This window comes from Python bivittatus, unplaced genomic scaffold (assembly GCF_059951505.1).
Source record: "Python bivittatus isolate LINGU-HERP-01145 unplaced genomic scaffold, Pbiv_v1 ctg000480_np1212, whole genome shotgun sequence".
In the NCBI taxonomy this organism is placed as follows: domain Eukaryota; kingdom Metazoa; phylum Chordata; class Lepidosauria; order Squamata; family Pythonidae; genus Python; species Python bivittatus.
Window position 1 is genome coordinate 106,718,196 of NW_028277075.1, and position 14,886 is coordinate 106,733,081.

General features: G+C 36.8%; 1 protein-coding gene across 4 annotated transcripts in view; it reads left to right on the top strand.

The window, feature by feature from the left end:
• Positions 1 to 14,886, top strand: part of UBR3 (ubiquitin protein ligase E3 component n-recognin 3) — a 114,201-nt gene that overhangs the window by 76,510 nt on the left and 22,805 nt on the right. For 2 of the 4 annotated variants that reach the window (XM_088146714.1, XM_088146716.1), the window contains 3 exons: positions 958 to 1,170; positions 2,085 to 2,221; positions 8,488 to 8,573. In XM_088146714.1, the coding sequence (XP_088002840.1) occupies positions 958 to 1,170; positions 2,085 to 2,221; positions 8,488 to 8,573 (436 nt within the window). The remainder of the gene's footprint in view (positions 1 to 957; positions 1,171 to 2,084; positions 2,222 to 8,487; positions 8,574 to 14,886) is intronic. The other 2 variants (XM_088146715.1, XM_088146717.1) reach the window with 1 other exon arrangement.

The following is a 14,886-nucleotide window of genomic DNA, read 5'->3' on the forward strand; positions in this document are numbered from 1 at the left end:
AGTGTGTTTGTTTTTCCACGTAAAAGTGTAGTTTTTTTTAATCAAATCTGAATTAAAAACACACTTAATGTAGACTTTTATTCAGACATCCTTATTATGAAGCTTTCACCTGGTTCTTCCTTGATATTTGGCTCATAATGTTAATGCAGCATCTAGGGAAGAATCAGAAGCGTTTTTAATCCTTACTATGCCTGCCAATTGCCCAATGTAAACTCTCATTACTTATTTATGGGTAATTTCTGATGCACGCACGCACGCACACACACAACTGTAAAAGATGTCCTTAGGAGGAAAAGAGATAGAGATTAGGAATCGATAAACATAACACCTGATGCTTTGAGAGCCAGTTTGGTGCAGTGGTTAAGGCACCAGCCTAGAAACCAGAAGTCTGAGTTCTAGTCCCACCTTAGGCACAAAGCCTGTTGGGTGACCGTGGGCCAGCCATTCTCTCTCAGCCCTAGGAAGCGGGCAAGAGCAAACCACTTCTGAAATCTTGCCAAGAAAACTGCAGGGACTAGTCCAGGGAGTTGCCAGGAGTCAACACTGACTTGAAGGCACACACAGCTAACAGCTAGATACTTCCCACTGGTCCTCCTCTGCAAAGTCATCATAGGAATGTGCAAGTTTTTTTAAGAAACGTGCTTAGTGTTAGAACATAAGTAGGTCTAAGAATGGGATGTGAATAAGTATATTTTTTAAAATAGTATAGATAATATAGTTTGTCTGTATTCTGGACTGTTAACAAATTTAGATATGAGGACATTCAAAGAATATTAAAAGGACAGTGTGTGTGGCAAGTTTTTTTTTTTTTTTTTTTAAGTTTCAGAATAAGCCTATCAGTTTTAGGCTTATTAGCAGTCTATTTTTCTTTTACTTCTGATCCTGCTTTCTTTATAATTGTTAGAATAATAAATGTTTGCCATTTCCAACATTCACTTATTTTGTTGTTTCTTTTAGAATGATCAGGTTCTCCAGGGTTTTGCTGTGGACAAAGGAGAATTTACCTGTCCTCTGTGTAGGCAGTTTGCCAATAGTGTTCTTCCTTGTTATCCTGGCAACAATGTAGAGCGAAGCCTTTCTCAGTGTCACAGTACCAAAAATATGCAAGAGCTCATCAAGGAGGTGGAAGAACTTCAAGAGCAGCTGGGAACTTTCCCAGTAAGCATCAGTGTAAGGCAGAAAGATCCTTGTTAATTTGTCTTTCCACCTTCTTTCTCTTTCTCTCCTCATAATTCATCACCCGTATTGTAAAATTTAAGAAATTGAACGTTCTCTCCCATTTCTCCATTAAACGTAAGAGTTCAGTAAAATTAAAATTTCAACAGTTAAATTCCACTATGTTACCTTTAAAATAAAATTATGATTATCTCAGCAGTTTGCTGTTGCATTTTAAAATACGTATTTATTGGTTATTAAATCCATGCTTTCCAGCTCCTTTTCATAGAACTAAACAGTATTTCAATAAATGTTATAATTGTATAAAGTGACTGCATTTCTGACTGAAAGCTATTTAAAATGTTCCAGTTAAGAATATTTATCATTATGGATTATTCATTTTATCGTAACTTTTATATGTAGTTGTATACATTTTGAAGTTTTATAATGACATTCAAAAATACATTGTTTCAGTTACAAGGTTTAGGCTACAATTTATCCAAATTTATCTGGAAATAAATTACCATTACTTACTTTTGAGTAGACATTATAATATTTATTAATATGTTCTGACTTCGGGGTTTTTTTTTTTTAGTTTGCACTGCTTAGCTTTTAAAAGAATAGAGCCTTTTTTATTAAAGCGAAATTTATGTTTTGTATTCTATTATTTGTACTGATTTAAAAAACAATAATATAATAAAATATTAATATGTCCAATCTTAATGAAAAGCTAGCATGTTGGAAGCGTGTTGTTTTAAAATTTCTCTATGGACTCCAGAACATCTTCCTGTTAAGATTTAATGTGATGTTGTATGATGCTGTTTAATATTTCAGTGTCTTATATTTGCAGAACTCATTCTGTGTGTTCTTTTTCTGTTATTGTCATTAGTGTAGCTAAATAAATTCAAACCTTCCTTTTTTTTTAACAGTCAGAAACCAATTTAAGTAAAGAAATGGAGTCAGTGATGAAAGATATTAAAAATACTACCCAGAAAAAATATACTGACTACAGCAAGACACCTGGATCACCAGACAATGACTTTCTTTTCATGTACTCTGTAGCCAGGTACGTAGAACACTGTTCCTTCTATTTGTCACTTATTCAGTTGCCTTATTGGACAACCCTCAACTTAAAAGTTTATGGAATGAGGAAATGTAGGTACAACATGGGATGAATAAACAAGTGTTTGGATGAACTTTACCAAGCATTTTCTATGCATCCTTGGTAATAAAAATGAAAACCATCCAAAAGAATTTTACCAGACTGTGTCACGGACATTTTCACAAATTTTGATATCGCAGTTGATTTATCCTCAAAGTATCTTGGAAATATTTTTTTACAGTTTTTATGAATTTATTGTTCTTTTGTGGGCCACCCAGGATTATGGTAAATAAGACGGACAGCTATATAAGTCTTTAAATAACATAAACACGTCACAGTGTGTTGTTTGAGGATTCTATTAAAACTGCCAAGAGCTGTAAATCTTTGGAAAATCTTCACTGGGTAGATGCAATTGCAGAGAAACAGTATTGTTTTAATGAAAAGCTAGCATGTTGGAAGCGTGTTGTTTTAAATCACAATTGTAGCTTGATAGTGTTTAATTGTTAAAGAGGCATTAAACGTTCCAAATTCTAGTAGTTCCTATTATTATATTATAGCCTGCCCCACGTGTTCAGAATAGATGCTTTGTAACCCTTTTGTAGCTTTTCTTGCCACAGTGATTTTTTTTTTTTATTTTGACACTGCTAGGTACTTTGAATGTCAGTAGAGTTGTCTCATGGCATACCTGCACATAGTCTTTGCATGGTACATCAAAGTTATTAATGGATGTATTTCAGGAAGATGAGTAACCTTTTCTTGAACCTTCAAGAAGGCAGTAAAGCTATGAAGAACAGCGATTTGTCTAAGTTGATGAATGGTTGTATACTTTGACCTTTGTAAAAGTATTAAGAACAAAATTTAATTGATAGGGAGTTTTTTTGTTACTGTTCCTTATTCTTACACTGGGATTTTTCTTAAACAAAAGGTTTCAGAAAGGTTTTGTTTTGTTTTGTTTTGTTTTAGTGTTATAGGACTTTGCATCTTTTAAAGGTCATATACTCCAACCATTTGCAGCAAGAAAGAATGAATTGTACAAAATATGTGTTACCAGTGCTGGAGTAGTAAGACTGAAGTTACTTTAAAACAGGCTTCATTAACTGAAAAATATATCAGTTTATAAGAATGCTTCTAGAAATGTAAAAAGCCAAATGGATTGTTTACTCGTTTATCCTACCAGAAGTGGTGGGCTGGTCCCACTCATTCAAAATCATTTCTGTGATCTGAGCAAGTGAAGTTTAGTGGTTCCTACACCGTTTTTCAAAGGGCAGGTATGAAGGGAAGAATTTAATAACATCTTTTCTTCTTCCAACAAGATTTGGGGAAGGAGAATCATGCAGCACTGGATTAAAGTTGCTATAGTTTTAATGCCAAATAGGTTCATAATGGAATAGTCATCCATGATTTAATTACACGTGGGAAATAAAATTGAGACTTATAGAAGCGCATATTTATGTCACAATAAATGGGAAATATGTGACTCCAAAGTTTGTTGTAAATTTTTCTAATATACAAAACAGGTTTCAAGCCTTAGCAGTAACGATGAAAAACATGTGGACTGTACAAGCCTTGAAATTTTAGTCATTATAGGCTATTGTATGATTTTTCAATTGGCCTTGAAATACAAATCAAAGTATATCCCCCACCCTATCTCCAAAATAAACCCACATTTGGGGGGAAATTGTTAGGTCATTATATAGTTGTTTAGATACATTAATGTCAGTTTAGTCCTGTCTAAAATTAGTTCAAGGGGCTAGGTTTGATTTGTAGTTTAGTCTTGGTCATTTTAAAAGAAACCCTCTTGAAAGAAACAATATGATTTGTTTTTGCATTATATTAAGCTCGCTACATACCCTATTGTATAGTAAAACCTATCTGAATGGGTTGTTTTTCTAAGTATAAATGTATTCCAAAATGAGTTAATATAATACCAGGTGGGGTTGGGTTATTCCTTCAGATGGAAGAGCTTGTCTGGAAAAGCCATGAACCTGTAATGGGAATGGGGAGAGGAGCATTGGGAGAAAATATCTGAAGGAAAAGGCATTTTTTTGTTCTCAGTGAAGCAGTACTTTTGAGGTAGCTTCAGTAGTGTTGTGGTGAGTAGCAGATCATTTGGAGGGATGAGCATGATGCCTCGCAGATAAAGAACTTCAAAGGTTAATGATTTTGAAAGGAGTGAACTGCAATCAACCCAAAAGAATAGGTTTCAGTAACTACAGTCAGGTCCAGAAATATTGGGACATCGACACAATTCTAACATCTTTGGCTCTATACACCACCACAATGGATTTGGAATGAAACAAACACAATGTGCCTTAACTGCAGCCTGTCAGCTTTAATTTGAGGGTATGTACATCCAACTCAGGTGAACGGTGTAGGAATTACAACAGTTTGCATATGTGCCTCCCACTTGTTAAGGGACCAAAAGTAATGGGACAATTGGCTTCTCAGCTGTTCCATGGCCAGGTGATATTCCCTCAGTACCCCAATTACAATGTGCAGATAAAAGGCCCAGAGTTCATTTCAAGTGTGCTATTTGCATTTGGAATCTGTTGCTGTCAACTCTCAAGATGAGATCCATAGAGCTGTCACTATTAGTGAAGCAAGCCATCGTTAGGCTGAAGAAACAAAACAAACCCATCAGAGAGGTAGCAAGAACATTAGGCGTGGCCAAAACAACTGTTTGGAACATTCTCAAAAAGAAGGAACGCACCAGGAAGTAAGTGTATGTATGTCAAAGTCAACAATCAAACGAAGACTTCACCAGAGTGAATACAGAGGGTTCACCACAAGATGTAAACCATTGGTGAGCCTCAAAAACAGGAAGGCCAGATTAGAGTTTGCCAAATGACATCTAAAAAAGCCTTCACAGTTCTGGAACAACATCCTATGGACAGATGAGACCAAGATCAACTTGTACCAGAGTGATGGGAAGAGAAGAGTATGGAGAAGGAAAGGAACTGCTCATGATCCTAAGCATACCACCTCATCAGTGAAGCATGGTGGTGGTAGTGTCATGGCGTGGGCATGTATGGCTGCCAATGGAACTGGTTCTCTTGTATTTATTGATGATGTGACTGCTGACAAAAGCAGCAGGATGAATTCTGCAGTGTTTCGGGCAATATTATCTGCTCACATTCAGCCAAATGCTGCAGAACTCATTGGACGGCGCTTCACAGTACAGATGGACAATGACCCAAAGCATACTGCAAAAGCAACCAAAGAGTTTTTGAAGGGACAGAAGTGGAATGTTATGCAATGGCCAAGTCAATCACCTGACCTGAATCCCATTAACCATGCATTTCACTTGCTGAAGACAAAACTGAAGGGAAAATGCCCCAAGAACAAGCAGGAACTGAAGACAGTTGCAGTAGAGGCCTGGCAGAGCATCACCAGGGATGAAACCCAGCGTCTGGTGATGTCTATGCGTTCCAGGCTTCAGGCTGTGATTGACTGCAATGGATTTGCAACCAAGTATTAAAAAGGGAAAGTTTGATTTATGATTATTATTCTGTCCCATTACTTTTGGTCCCTTAACAGGTGGGAGGCACATATGCAAACTCTTGTAATTCCTACACCGTTCACCTGAGCTGGGTGTACATACCCTCAAATTAAAGCTGACAGTCTGCAGTTAACGTACATTATGTTTGTTTCATTCCAAATCCATTGTGGTGGTGTATAGAGCCAAAGATGTTAGAATTGTGTCAATGTCCCAATATTTCTGGACCTGACTGTATTTTCCACTTATCTCTCTGCAATAGGCAACTGTCTAAATCCCTTGAAGTGTTAGAAAAAAATGGATGTGTGGCTTTTTTTGTTGAATATTAAAGATAGAAGACATTGATATCTGACAGGTAGTACTACTGTATTGAAAAGATTTCCAATAACTATCAAGCAAATCTGTTGGCTGTGATTAAAGAAGGAAGCGTTTTATCTGGAAGGTAAAATGGCTGAAGAGGACAGAGGGGAAAATGGACCATCACAAGCCCAGTTACCATCTAATAGCCATTTCACCAGACTAGAGCAGAGGGAGTGACAGGAGGCAGGGCCACTCTGCTAGCTCAGCTGAGAGGGTGCAGCCCTGTTTGCTTTCTCTTTGTGGCAGCTTTGTTTTCCTTTCCCCTCCTCACTCATCTCTCTTTTGTGCTGTCTTTTTCAAGGGCAGGAACTACCTTTTTTGATTTCTCAGGGATCCTTTTTTATTGAACAGCAGGTTACATACAATTCCTTTAAAGAAAAATGAAGAGATTTCAGGAAATAAATATTTTAATATTCATCTGGTGATCTAAGGTGTGATTTGCACTTTTTTCCCCTGTCCACTAATATGAAATCTGTGTCCTAGCTTCTTTGCTGTTAAGTTTTTAGAAATTCAGCGAGCGCTGCAAATTGCCTGAAGAGTGGAAAATTCCCTAGTCATATGGCTGGCCTTATCAGCAGCAACCAGATGGAGCTCAGAGCCCAAACATTTTCAGTGTTAAATTGCTTTTTCTCAATGTAAGGAGGATTAAAGCATTCCTTCAAAAACTGGTGACATAAGCTGCAAACTTAGGCATATTAATATTTGAAATGCTACTATTTTAGTAATGTGAATATGTTTTAACAAACATTCAGTACAAAAAGAGTTATTTTCTGACATGTGCCACTGGAATTTTTGCAAAATAGTTTATACTAAATGAAATCCTTCCAAGTGCTTTACATTATTTGGATTAGCTATGCTGTATCTCAGGGATGGGCAATCTGGTGCCCTGCAGATGTTTCCGATTTCAATTACAATCTGCCACTCAGTTGAACAGCAACTGGAGGAGCTAAAGTTCACATTTGTAGGATACCAAATGCTTTTACCCCAAGGCAGGCTAAAGCAGTAGTTTTGTGGCTATAGACTGCCTTTTTAAACTTTTTTTTTTTTCAGCCAAGAGCTGCAGGAGGCTGGGCAGTAATTTAGTGATACAACTGGATGGTGAGATGATGACCTTTTGGGGTACACAAAACAGGAGCTGGAAGACTTCGTGCAGCTTCAGGACAAAAACTGCCCACCTCAAATTAATACCACCGTTTAGTATAGCATGCGTAATCTGTCACGTTCTCACTCCCTTTCGTTTGGGGGGACAGTTTTACAGACCAATTGGACAAATTTACTAGAATTGTAAAGCAGCTGTATTTTTCAAGATAATTGGATATCTGCTAAGTTTCCAATAATTCTTAAAAAGTATACATAAGTGAAAATCAGGTTATCATGGAAATACTGTCAAATATACCACCCGTATTTCTTTCTCTTCATGGGAAGAGCCACGTGCATGTTAAATTGTACTTGTTCTTCAAAACGTAATGCCTTGGACTTCTAATGGCAATTTTGTCACTAATACCCTCCAGGGTAAGCTACATTTGAAAATTGCATAATGTATGTATCTCTTGCTCATTGAACGATTCCTGTTTTATTCACTGATGTCTAGAATACAAGCTTGTATCTGTAGCTCCTACATAAAAAGAATCCAAAAACCCCCAAACAAAAACTGGAGAAATGGAAAACTGTGGTGGTCAGGAGGAAAAGGCAATCATTCTGTGGGATGTTGTATTCCCTCTGAAAGGGCAAATAGTCACTCTCACCTCTGGGTTGCAGCACTGGCAGCGTTTGCACACTTCTGCTTGGAGTGTCAGTACTTAATGTTCCTGAACTGGTGGGACTGAGCAACAGTTACGCATGAAGAAGTACAACGGTACACTCTCTGTTCAGCTATGCTTGAGGGCCAGAAGTGCATGATACCATCATCGCATCACAGTAAAAGATAGACACTGATTGCTCAGTGCTTTCTGGAGACCATTCACTTAGTCTTAAATTTTAAAGCCTAAATGGCTTTGGTCCTGGCTGTTTGTGGAGACCTTTGCTTTTTTTTTATAAACCAACAAAGATCTATATAAGAGGCCCTGTTAAAGATGTCCCCTACCTCAAAAGTCTCACAGCCTTTAGAAGGTAATATACTTTTTCAGCCTGGCTTTATAAACTTAAGGATGGTGTTTATGTATGAATTTCATTTATGCATTAATTTCATTAGGATTTAATTGCATTGTTTTAAATTTATTTTTATATTGTGTCATAACTATCTTAATCATCCTGCTTGGACAAAAAGTGAGATATAGATTAAATGAATATATGCAAGTCACAACCAGGGGCAGTTTCACTTTTTTAGAGCTTGTAAATGATTTAAATATAGGCTACTCCTTTTCTGTTTATTCAGGACAAACTTGGAACTTGAACTGGTTCACCGGGGAGGCAATCTGTGTCTAGGAGGGGCAAGCACAGCTGGAAAGAGATCCTGTTTACGTATGTATATTCAGATTCCATATAATTTAGCTAGTTTTAAATAAGGAATTCTTACTGGAGCCAACTTAAAATAATTTGAATAACCTTTATACAATTTGGTTGTATGTTTTTCTCCATTAGTTGTTTAATTGTTCAAAGTTGTGAAGATTTCTTTGACCTCAAATGTGTGATTTCTGTACAAGACAAGAAATTTGCTGAATATAAATTACACATCAAGTTTCCACTCAGAAATAATCCTTAACAGAAACACTCCTTGAAATACTGATCAAGAAGATGAGGTGCTTGTTTTGGTTTTCAGGTATTATTTGATCTCCAACCTGGCTTTGAGATTGCTCTCTGTTGGATAAAGAGAGTACAGAATGATAGCTGACTCATCAATACATGGATAAAAAACATCCTTTAATTACTCACTTTTTAAAAAATGTACCACTCTCAGTCTCCCTTTTCACCTTTCTCTTAGCTGATCTGCACCTTTTTCAAAAGAGAAAAATCCATAATTTGATGTCTTGTCACATTTATGTGTCCCTTAACATGATAGCTAAGGGAAAGGCATTTCTCTACAACAATATTATATGCACACTTGCTGTGCTGAAGTTTTCTGAGAAAGGGGAGAACAATCTTGCTATACTATTGTATATGGGCGTAAAGGAAGCTAAATGAATACTTAACACTGGTATGATAAGATCTTTTTTGGGGGGGGGGTATGCAAGCAACATTTTTTTCATAATAGAGATTAGTTAAAGTTAAATGATTAAATCCATATTGCTTTCACCAAAGGGGAAAAAAGGTAAATCAAGAGTCATTAATAGTCCATGGATATTGTTGTGCTCTGTTATATGATGGTCCAGGTGGCCTGATTGCCTACATTTAGAGTTAGCTTGTGAGAGACCATTGATGTTACCTAAGATGATTTAAGGAGTGGAGAGAGAGATCCCTCTTGGGGGTTTCATAAGGGGCCATGAGTGCCATGCTACTAACCCCTGATCAAATGAATAGGTTGACACTGGAGATTAGAGATAAGGAAGATACTGAATACTATAAAATATGCAGGTTTTTTATGCCTGGCTAGAGAGTAAATATGAAAAAGAGTAACAGAAAAAGTTAAGAAGTTTAATTAGATAATATGTGATGTTTTATTTTTATTGATGATACATATACACTTGGATATATTGGAAATATGACAACATGATTATGCACATTTGTATTTGTAACCCGCTTTGATTCGCTGTTCAATGTTTGGTAAGATTGTTTTTTAAGAATAAAAAAGTTGAAAAAAAAGTGAGAATTGATGATCTAAATGGCTTCAACCAAATATATATATAAGTTAAAGGAGTTTGCTTTACTACTTTAGTATTTTGGTCTTTTATGAAAAGAAGATGCATGCTTAATTAATTTAATTATCACAAATTGGCAAGCACATTATTTCTGCGTATTATTATTTGTGTTCTTTAAAATCATCCTAGATGCCCAGTATGCTGCATTGATACTACATATTCTTTCTTAAGCGGAAGAATAGGAGGAGTGCATACCACAAGAGAATAACACAGGAGATTAATGTTCCTCTGGCAAAGGAGCAGAAGGGCCTGTCTTGCAGATCTGAATGCCCCTACAGGTTGTTACAGGGGAGTGGTCCCTTAAATAGCCCAGCATAAGCCATTCAGGCCTTTGGAGGTCAACGTTAACATTAACAGTTTAAATTGTGCTCAAAAAGCAACTGGCCAGAGGTTTTGCAATACGGGCATCATAAGGGCTCTGTACCTTGGGCCAAGTAATCACCTTGCTACTGCCTTTTATACCAGATGCTTCTTGCATGTGCTTTTCATGGCCTTCCACATAAAGTATGTTACAATAGTCGAGTTAGAATATAATCAAGATTTAAATAACTGTGGCCAAATCTGACCAGCCCAAGAATGGAAGCAGTTGGCATGCTAACTATAATTCTATAAACATACTCTTCACCACATTCCTAGTGACAGCTGAATATCAATGAACTGTGAACCTTCTTTTTCAAAGAGAAAACAATACCATTCAATATACGTTGACCCTCAGTCTCTGAAATCAAATTCCTGTTGTTTCCTTGGAGTTGGTTAGAAGTAGTAAACATAGGTGTCATCAACATACTGAATACACCTCGCTCTCAAGCTGAAGATAATCTTGCTCACTGGTTCTATGTAGATGTTAAATAAATTGGGGAATTAAGATAGAACCTTGAGGGATACCAGTTTCCCAGCAGGATTTTCTGGAATCTCAGAAAATCAGTACGTGCAATACCAAAACCCAGCACATGGTTGAAAGAAAATTATCATGTTTGTTGATATTTTTAGCCCCTAAACTAACTACATGAAACCTTATTTTGATAGATGACTTGGGGAACCCCCCCAGTTATTCCTGAATATCATTAAACACAAAAGTACAATAGCGTGGTAATTTACATCATTTGGGCAATGATGTCAATACACAAATGGCATCATTTGCATCAATTATATAATTCACATAATTATGCAAATGAGGTAATTTGACACAAATGACATCTTTACAAAAGTGATATAATTGATACCATTGATACAGATGTTATAAAATTAAGCTAAAAATAATAGCTTAATTAATTAATGCCTTGCCTGGACTACTTTGGATGCAATGGACCTATTTATTATTGGGGATGGGGGTTGCCCAGACAAAAATAGGATCTGTTGCACCTGAAGTTTGCTAAATGAGGTCTGCTTATCTAGGGCTTCACTTTAGAATCTTCCGGTTTCTCATGTAAGCCTTTCACCAAAACAACCAAAGCAGTCTCAACACTGTATCCCAGGCAAAAGTCTGTCTGGAGAAGGGACCAGATAGTTAGCCCATCCAGATGCCTTTGGAGTCGTGAGCTACAACCTTCTCAGTTACCTTTGCCAGAAATCAAAGATTTGAAACATGACAGGATATTCCAGATCAAAGGAGGATTTCTTTAGCATAAGAAATCTCCTTTAGGCAAGGGAACATAGCCCCCTGTAATGAAGCTTTGATCATCAAGAAGTTGGACTAGAGTAGTTCTTTCCAACTCTTTGATTCTATGACTAAACAGCCTCAGTAGATTTCAAAATCCTCCAAAATAAACTTGGTTATCCATCTCCATTACTGACCTCAGCTGACTCAGGAAGTAAGTTATGTGTCCTCCTACACATCCAGGGTTCCTAAGTACAGCAACATAATCCAAAATTGGCCAACTGACTAATAGAATATCTTGTCAGTGAGTTTTGTATTCTCACTATTTGTGGGGGTTGTTTTGTTTTTCTTTTCCTTCAGAATTAAAGCAGAATCTCTTTAACCCAGGGACATCTCTAAAGGATCTTTTGGTTTTGCTCTCACCACCAAACTCCTCCCTGATTTGAAATTCTGCAGTTTCTTTATAAATATATGAGGTAACGTGGCAAGGTGGATCATGAGGAACATATAGAAAAGCACAATCATTTTGTTAATCTTTAAATAAGAAATTCAATTAACTTTGAATAATGTAAAATGGTTTATAAGCAAGTTCTCTTAATATTACAGTGTATCTATAGTCAGTCAGGCTTTGCTTTCTCTGGTATCAAATTTATAAACCTATCAGTCTGATGGGTTTTCCAAAGACTAGGGCTTCAGGTTTCCTTCAGACCTGTCCTACCAGACACACTTCCCAAACTCCTTTCTCCTTAGTCCCTCCCCCCTCTGGAATACAAACAGGGAGGAGGTGTTTTGAGGGACAGCTCTAATAATCATCATAGTAAAAAAAAACTCCTGTCAGCCACCCCACTTCCCTGTCCTCCAGTCTTTGCCTGTTATAACACAAAATAATTATGGGGACACAACTGGGAGAGATTATTCCTCTCTCTTTTTCTGTACAAGGTCAGCATTTTGATCCAGGATTGTATCATGGATAATAGATGTTTTGCCAGTTCTTTAGATTGGAACAGCTACCTTCATTGTCACTCTGACTTCCTTGGTTAAACTGCAGCCTGGAAGGAAGATTGTACAATCAAGATTTGTGGTTAGCCATATCATCCAAACTTCAGTTTTATCCCATTTTGTGTATCTGGCGATCAGCAATTAGAGATTTACAGACCTTGAGTACTAGACCCAGTTTCCAGAAATGCTAAATCTGTTAGTTGTTTTGGGTTCACAAGACATTATAAGCCACAGAATCTAAGTAAAAAGCCACATGTGCTCATTAAATGACATTTTTAACTTAATGTGTTGTATTTCAGAGTACAACTGTCATCCCTGACCATTGGTCATGGTGGCTGTCGCCAATGGGAATTATAGTCCAAAATATCTGGAAAATACCACATCAGGAAGCCACATTTAAAGTGCTTTATTGAAATAAGCCTATAATCATGGTTCATGAATCCGACATATCTTCACCTGTTTTGACATTTCAGATGTAATAGTGCTAAAACTGATATGTCCAATCTTTTTGCAGCTCCATTAAAGAATGGAGAACACATGGGCAGATACAGCTTGTTGGTTTAGCACTAAATAACAACGTAATACTTTTTTGTTCATCCACAACAAAAAAGCATTACTAACATTTTGTATAACATCTACGTATGTTAATATAAAACCTATTTCACTTTTTACTTTAATTTTTCTATTATAGCCTGCCCTTCCTTTGGATTGCAGTCCCTAGCACACCACTCAAAAGACCAAATATGGCCCTATATCAAAAATAGTTGGATATCTTTGAAAGGAAGCATAGGGTCACAGCATGTAGCTGTTGACATCAAATTTAGTTTTTGTCCTGTCTCCATCCTTCCTTTGGGGAATGCAGCTCTCAGCGTACCCCTCAAAACCAAGTATAGCTCTTTGCTTGGAAAACAGAAGGTCTTCAAACATGGGTTCATGATAGCACTTCAATCAGAGGGCTATTCTTTCTAAAGTGTATCACATAGTCACTCTATTACCATTGCATCCGGAACAGGCTAACAACCTTGCTGTGTTTTTACAGATCTCACTTCCTACTTACTCAAAGCATAGCCTGCCCAGAAGTTCTTAAAAGATAATATAGGAAGTCTTTGGGATTTAAAAAAAAAAAAAAAGCACTTTGCTAAAAAGTCAGTTTCTATAGTAGCTGTTTACCTCTCAGTATGTATGTCTTAAGGAACTGAATTGAAAACCTAAATTTGATTTGGCAGATTCACCCCATCTTCTTTTAAGAGTTAAAAGGATGTTCTTTTTCCCATTTACAGTGTTGTAACTTAGCACTTATATTTAGATCACTAAGAAGCATCTTATATGCAATTTATTAATATTTGGATTTTACTGCTGTTCTCACTAGTGCAATTAAAACCCTTGTACATTTTTATTCCCCTACGTCGCTCAGTCATTCCCTGAATTTTGGTTAATGAGGTGTCTGTCCTGTGATTGAACACAGTGTTCTGTGTTAATCATATAACTACTGCAAAATTTGTTGATTAGCTATGGAATACAGTGTTCCAGGTGAGGTCTTAGAACAGCAGGTGTCTTTGAAGATTTAGGAGCAAATAGGTCAAGTGTTCTTTTAGCAGATTATGCTGTAAGAGGACAGCGGTGTGTTGGGAAGTAAAATTAGGAATGATTAATGCAACTACTGGTTGCTGAGACAGTGTGAAAAGGACAGTAAACTAAATGTCAATCTAAATGGTTCTTTTTAAAGCTTAACCCTTGAGGCATATTTGAGATTTGGAGCACAGCATGTTTTCAGTATTGTCAGGGAAACAAGAAAAAGACAAGATTTCTGTTCTGAAGGAGCAGATGCACTACTTGGAGATACTTCTGGATTCATCTTTCTTTCTGAATGCCTAAGTGGTGGCTGCGGTTAGGAGGATCCTTAACCAGCTTCAGCATCTTTCCTTGGATCACCTATACTTTTAATCATTGATATAGTCATAAAGAAGACTGTTCAGAAATTTCAGCTTGATGGAAGTTGCTGCAGCAAGACCTTTGGATGGTATTTTAATGCAGACCTAATACACCAATCCTATAGAAGATATATAAGCGACTAAATTGTTTCCAACACAAGTTGTATGTTCTTAAGTAGTAATCTCTAAAATGTTTGGGGGCCCAATTAAGATGGTGAATATATTCATAATTTATGAACGATAATTGAAGCCCTGCTTTACAACAACAACAATAATAATGTTGATGGGATCATGGCACAAGATCTTTTGGGTCTTTTGATTGAGGAACTCTTTCTTTAGGCAGTTTAAGGTAAAGTAACTTTTGAGTCTAACTCAATTCGTGGTCACTAAATGAATACAACCATGCAGTTTTCTTGGCAACAATACAGAAGAGGTTTGCTGTTGGTTTCTGG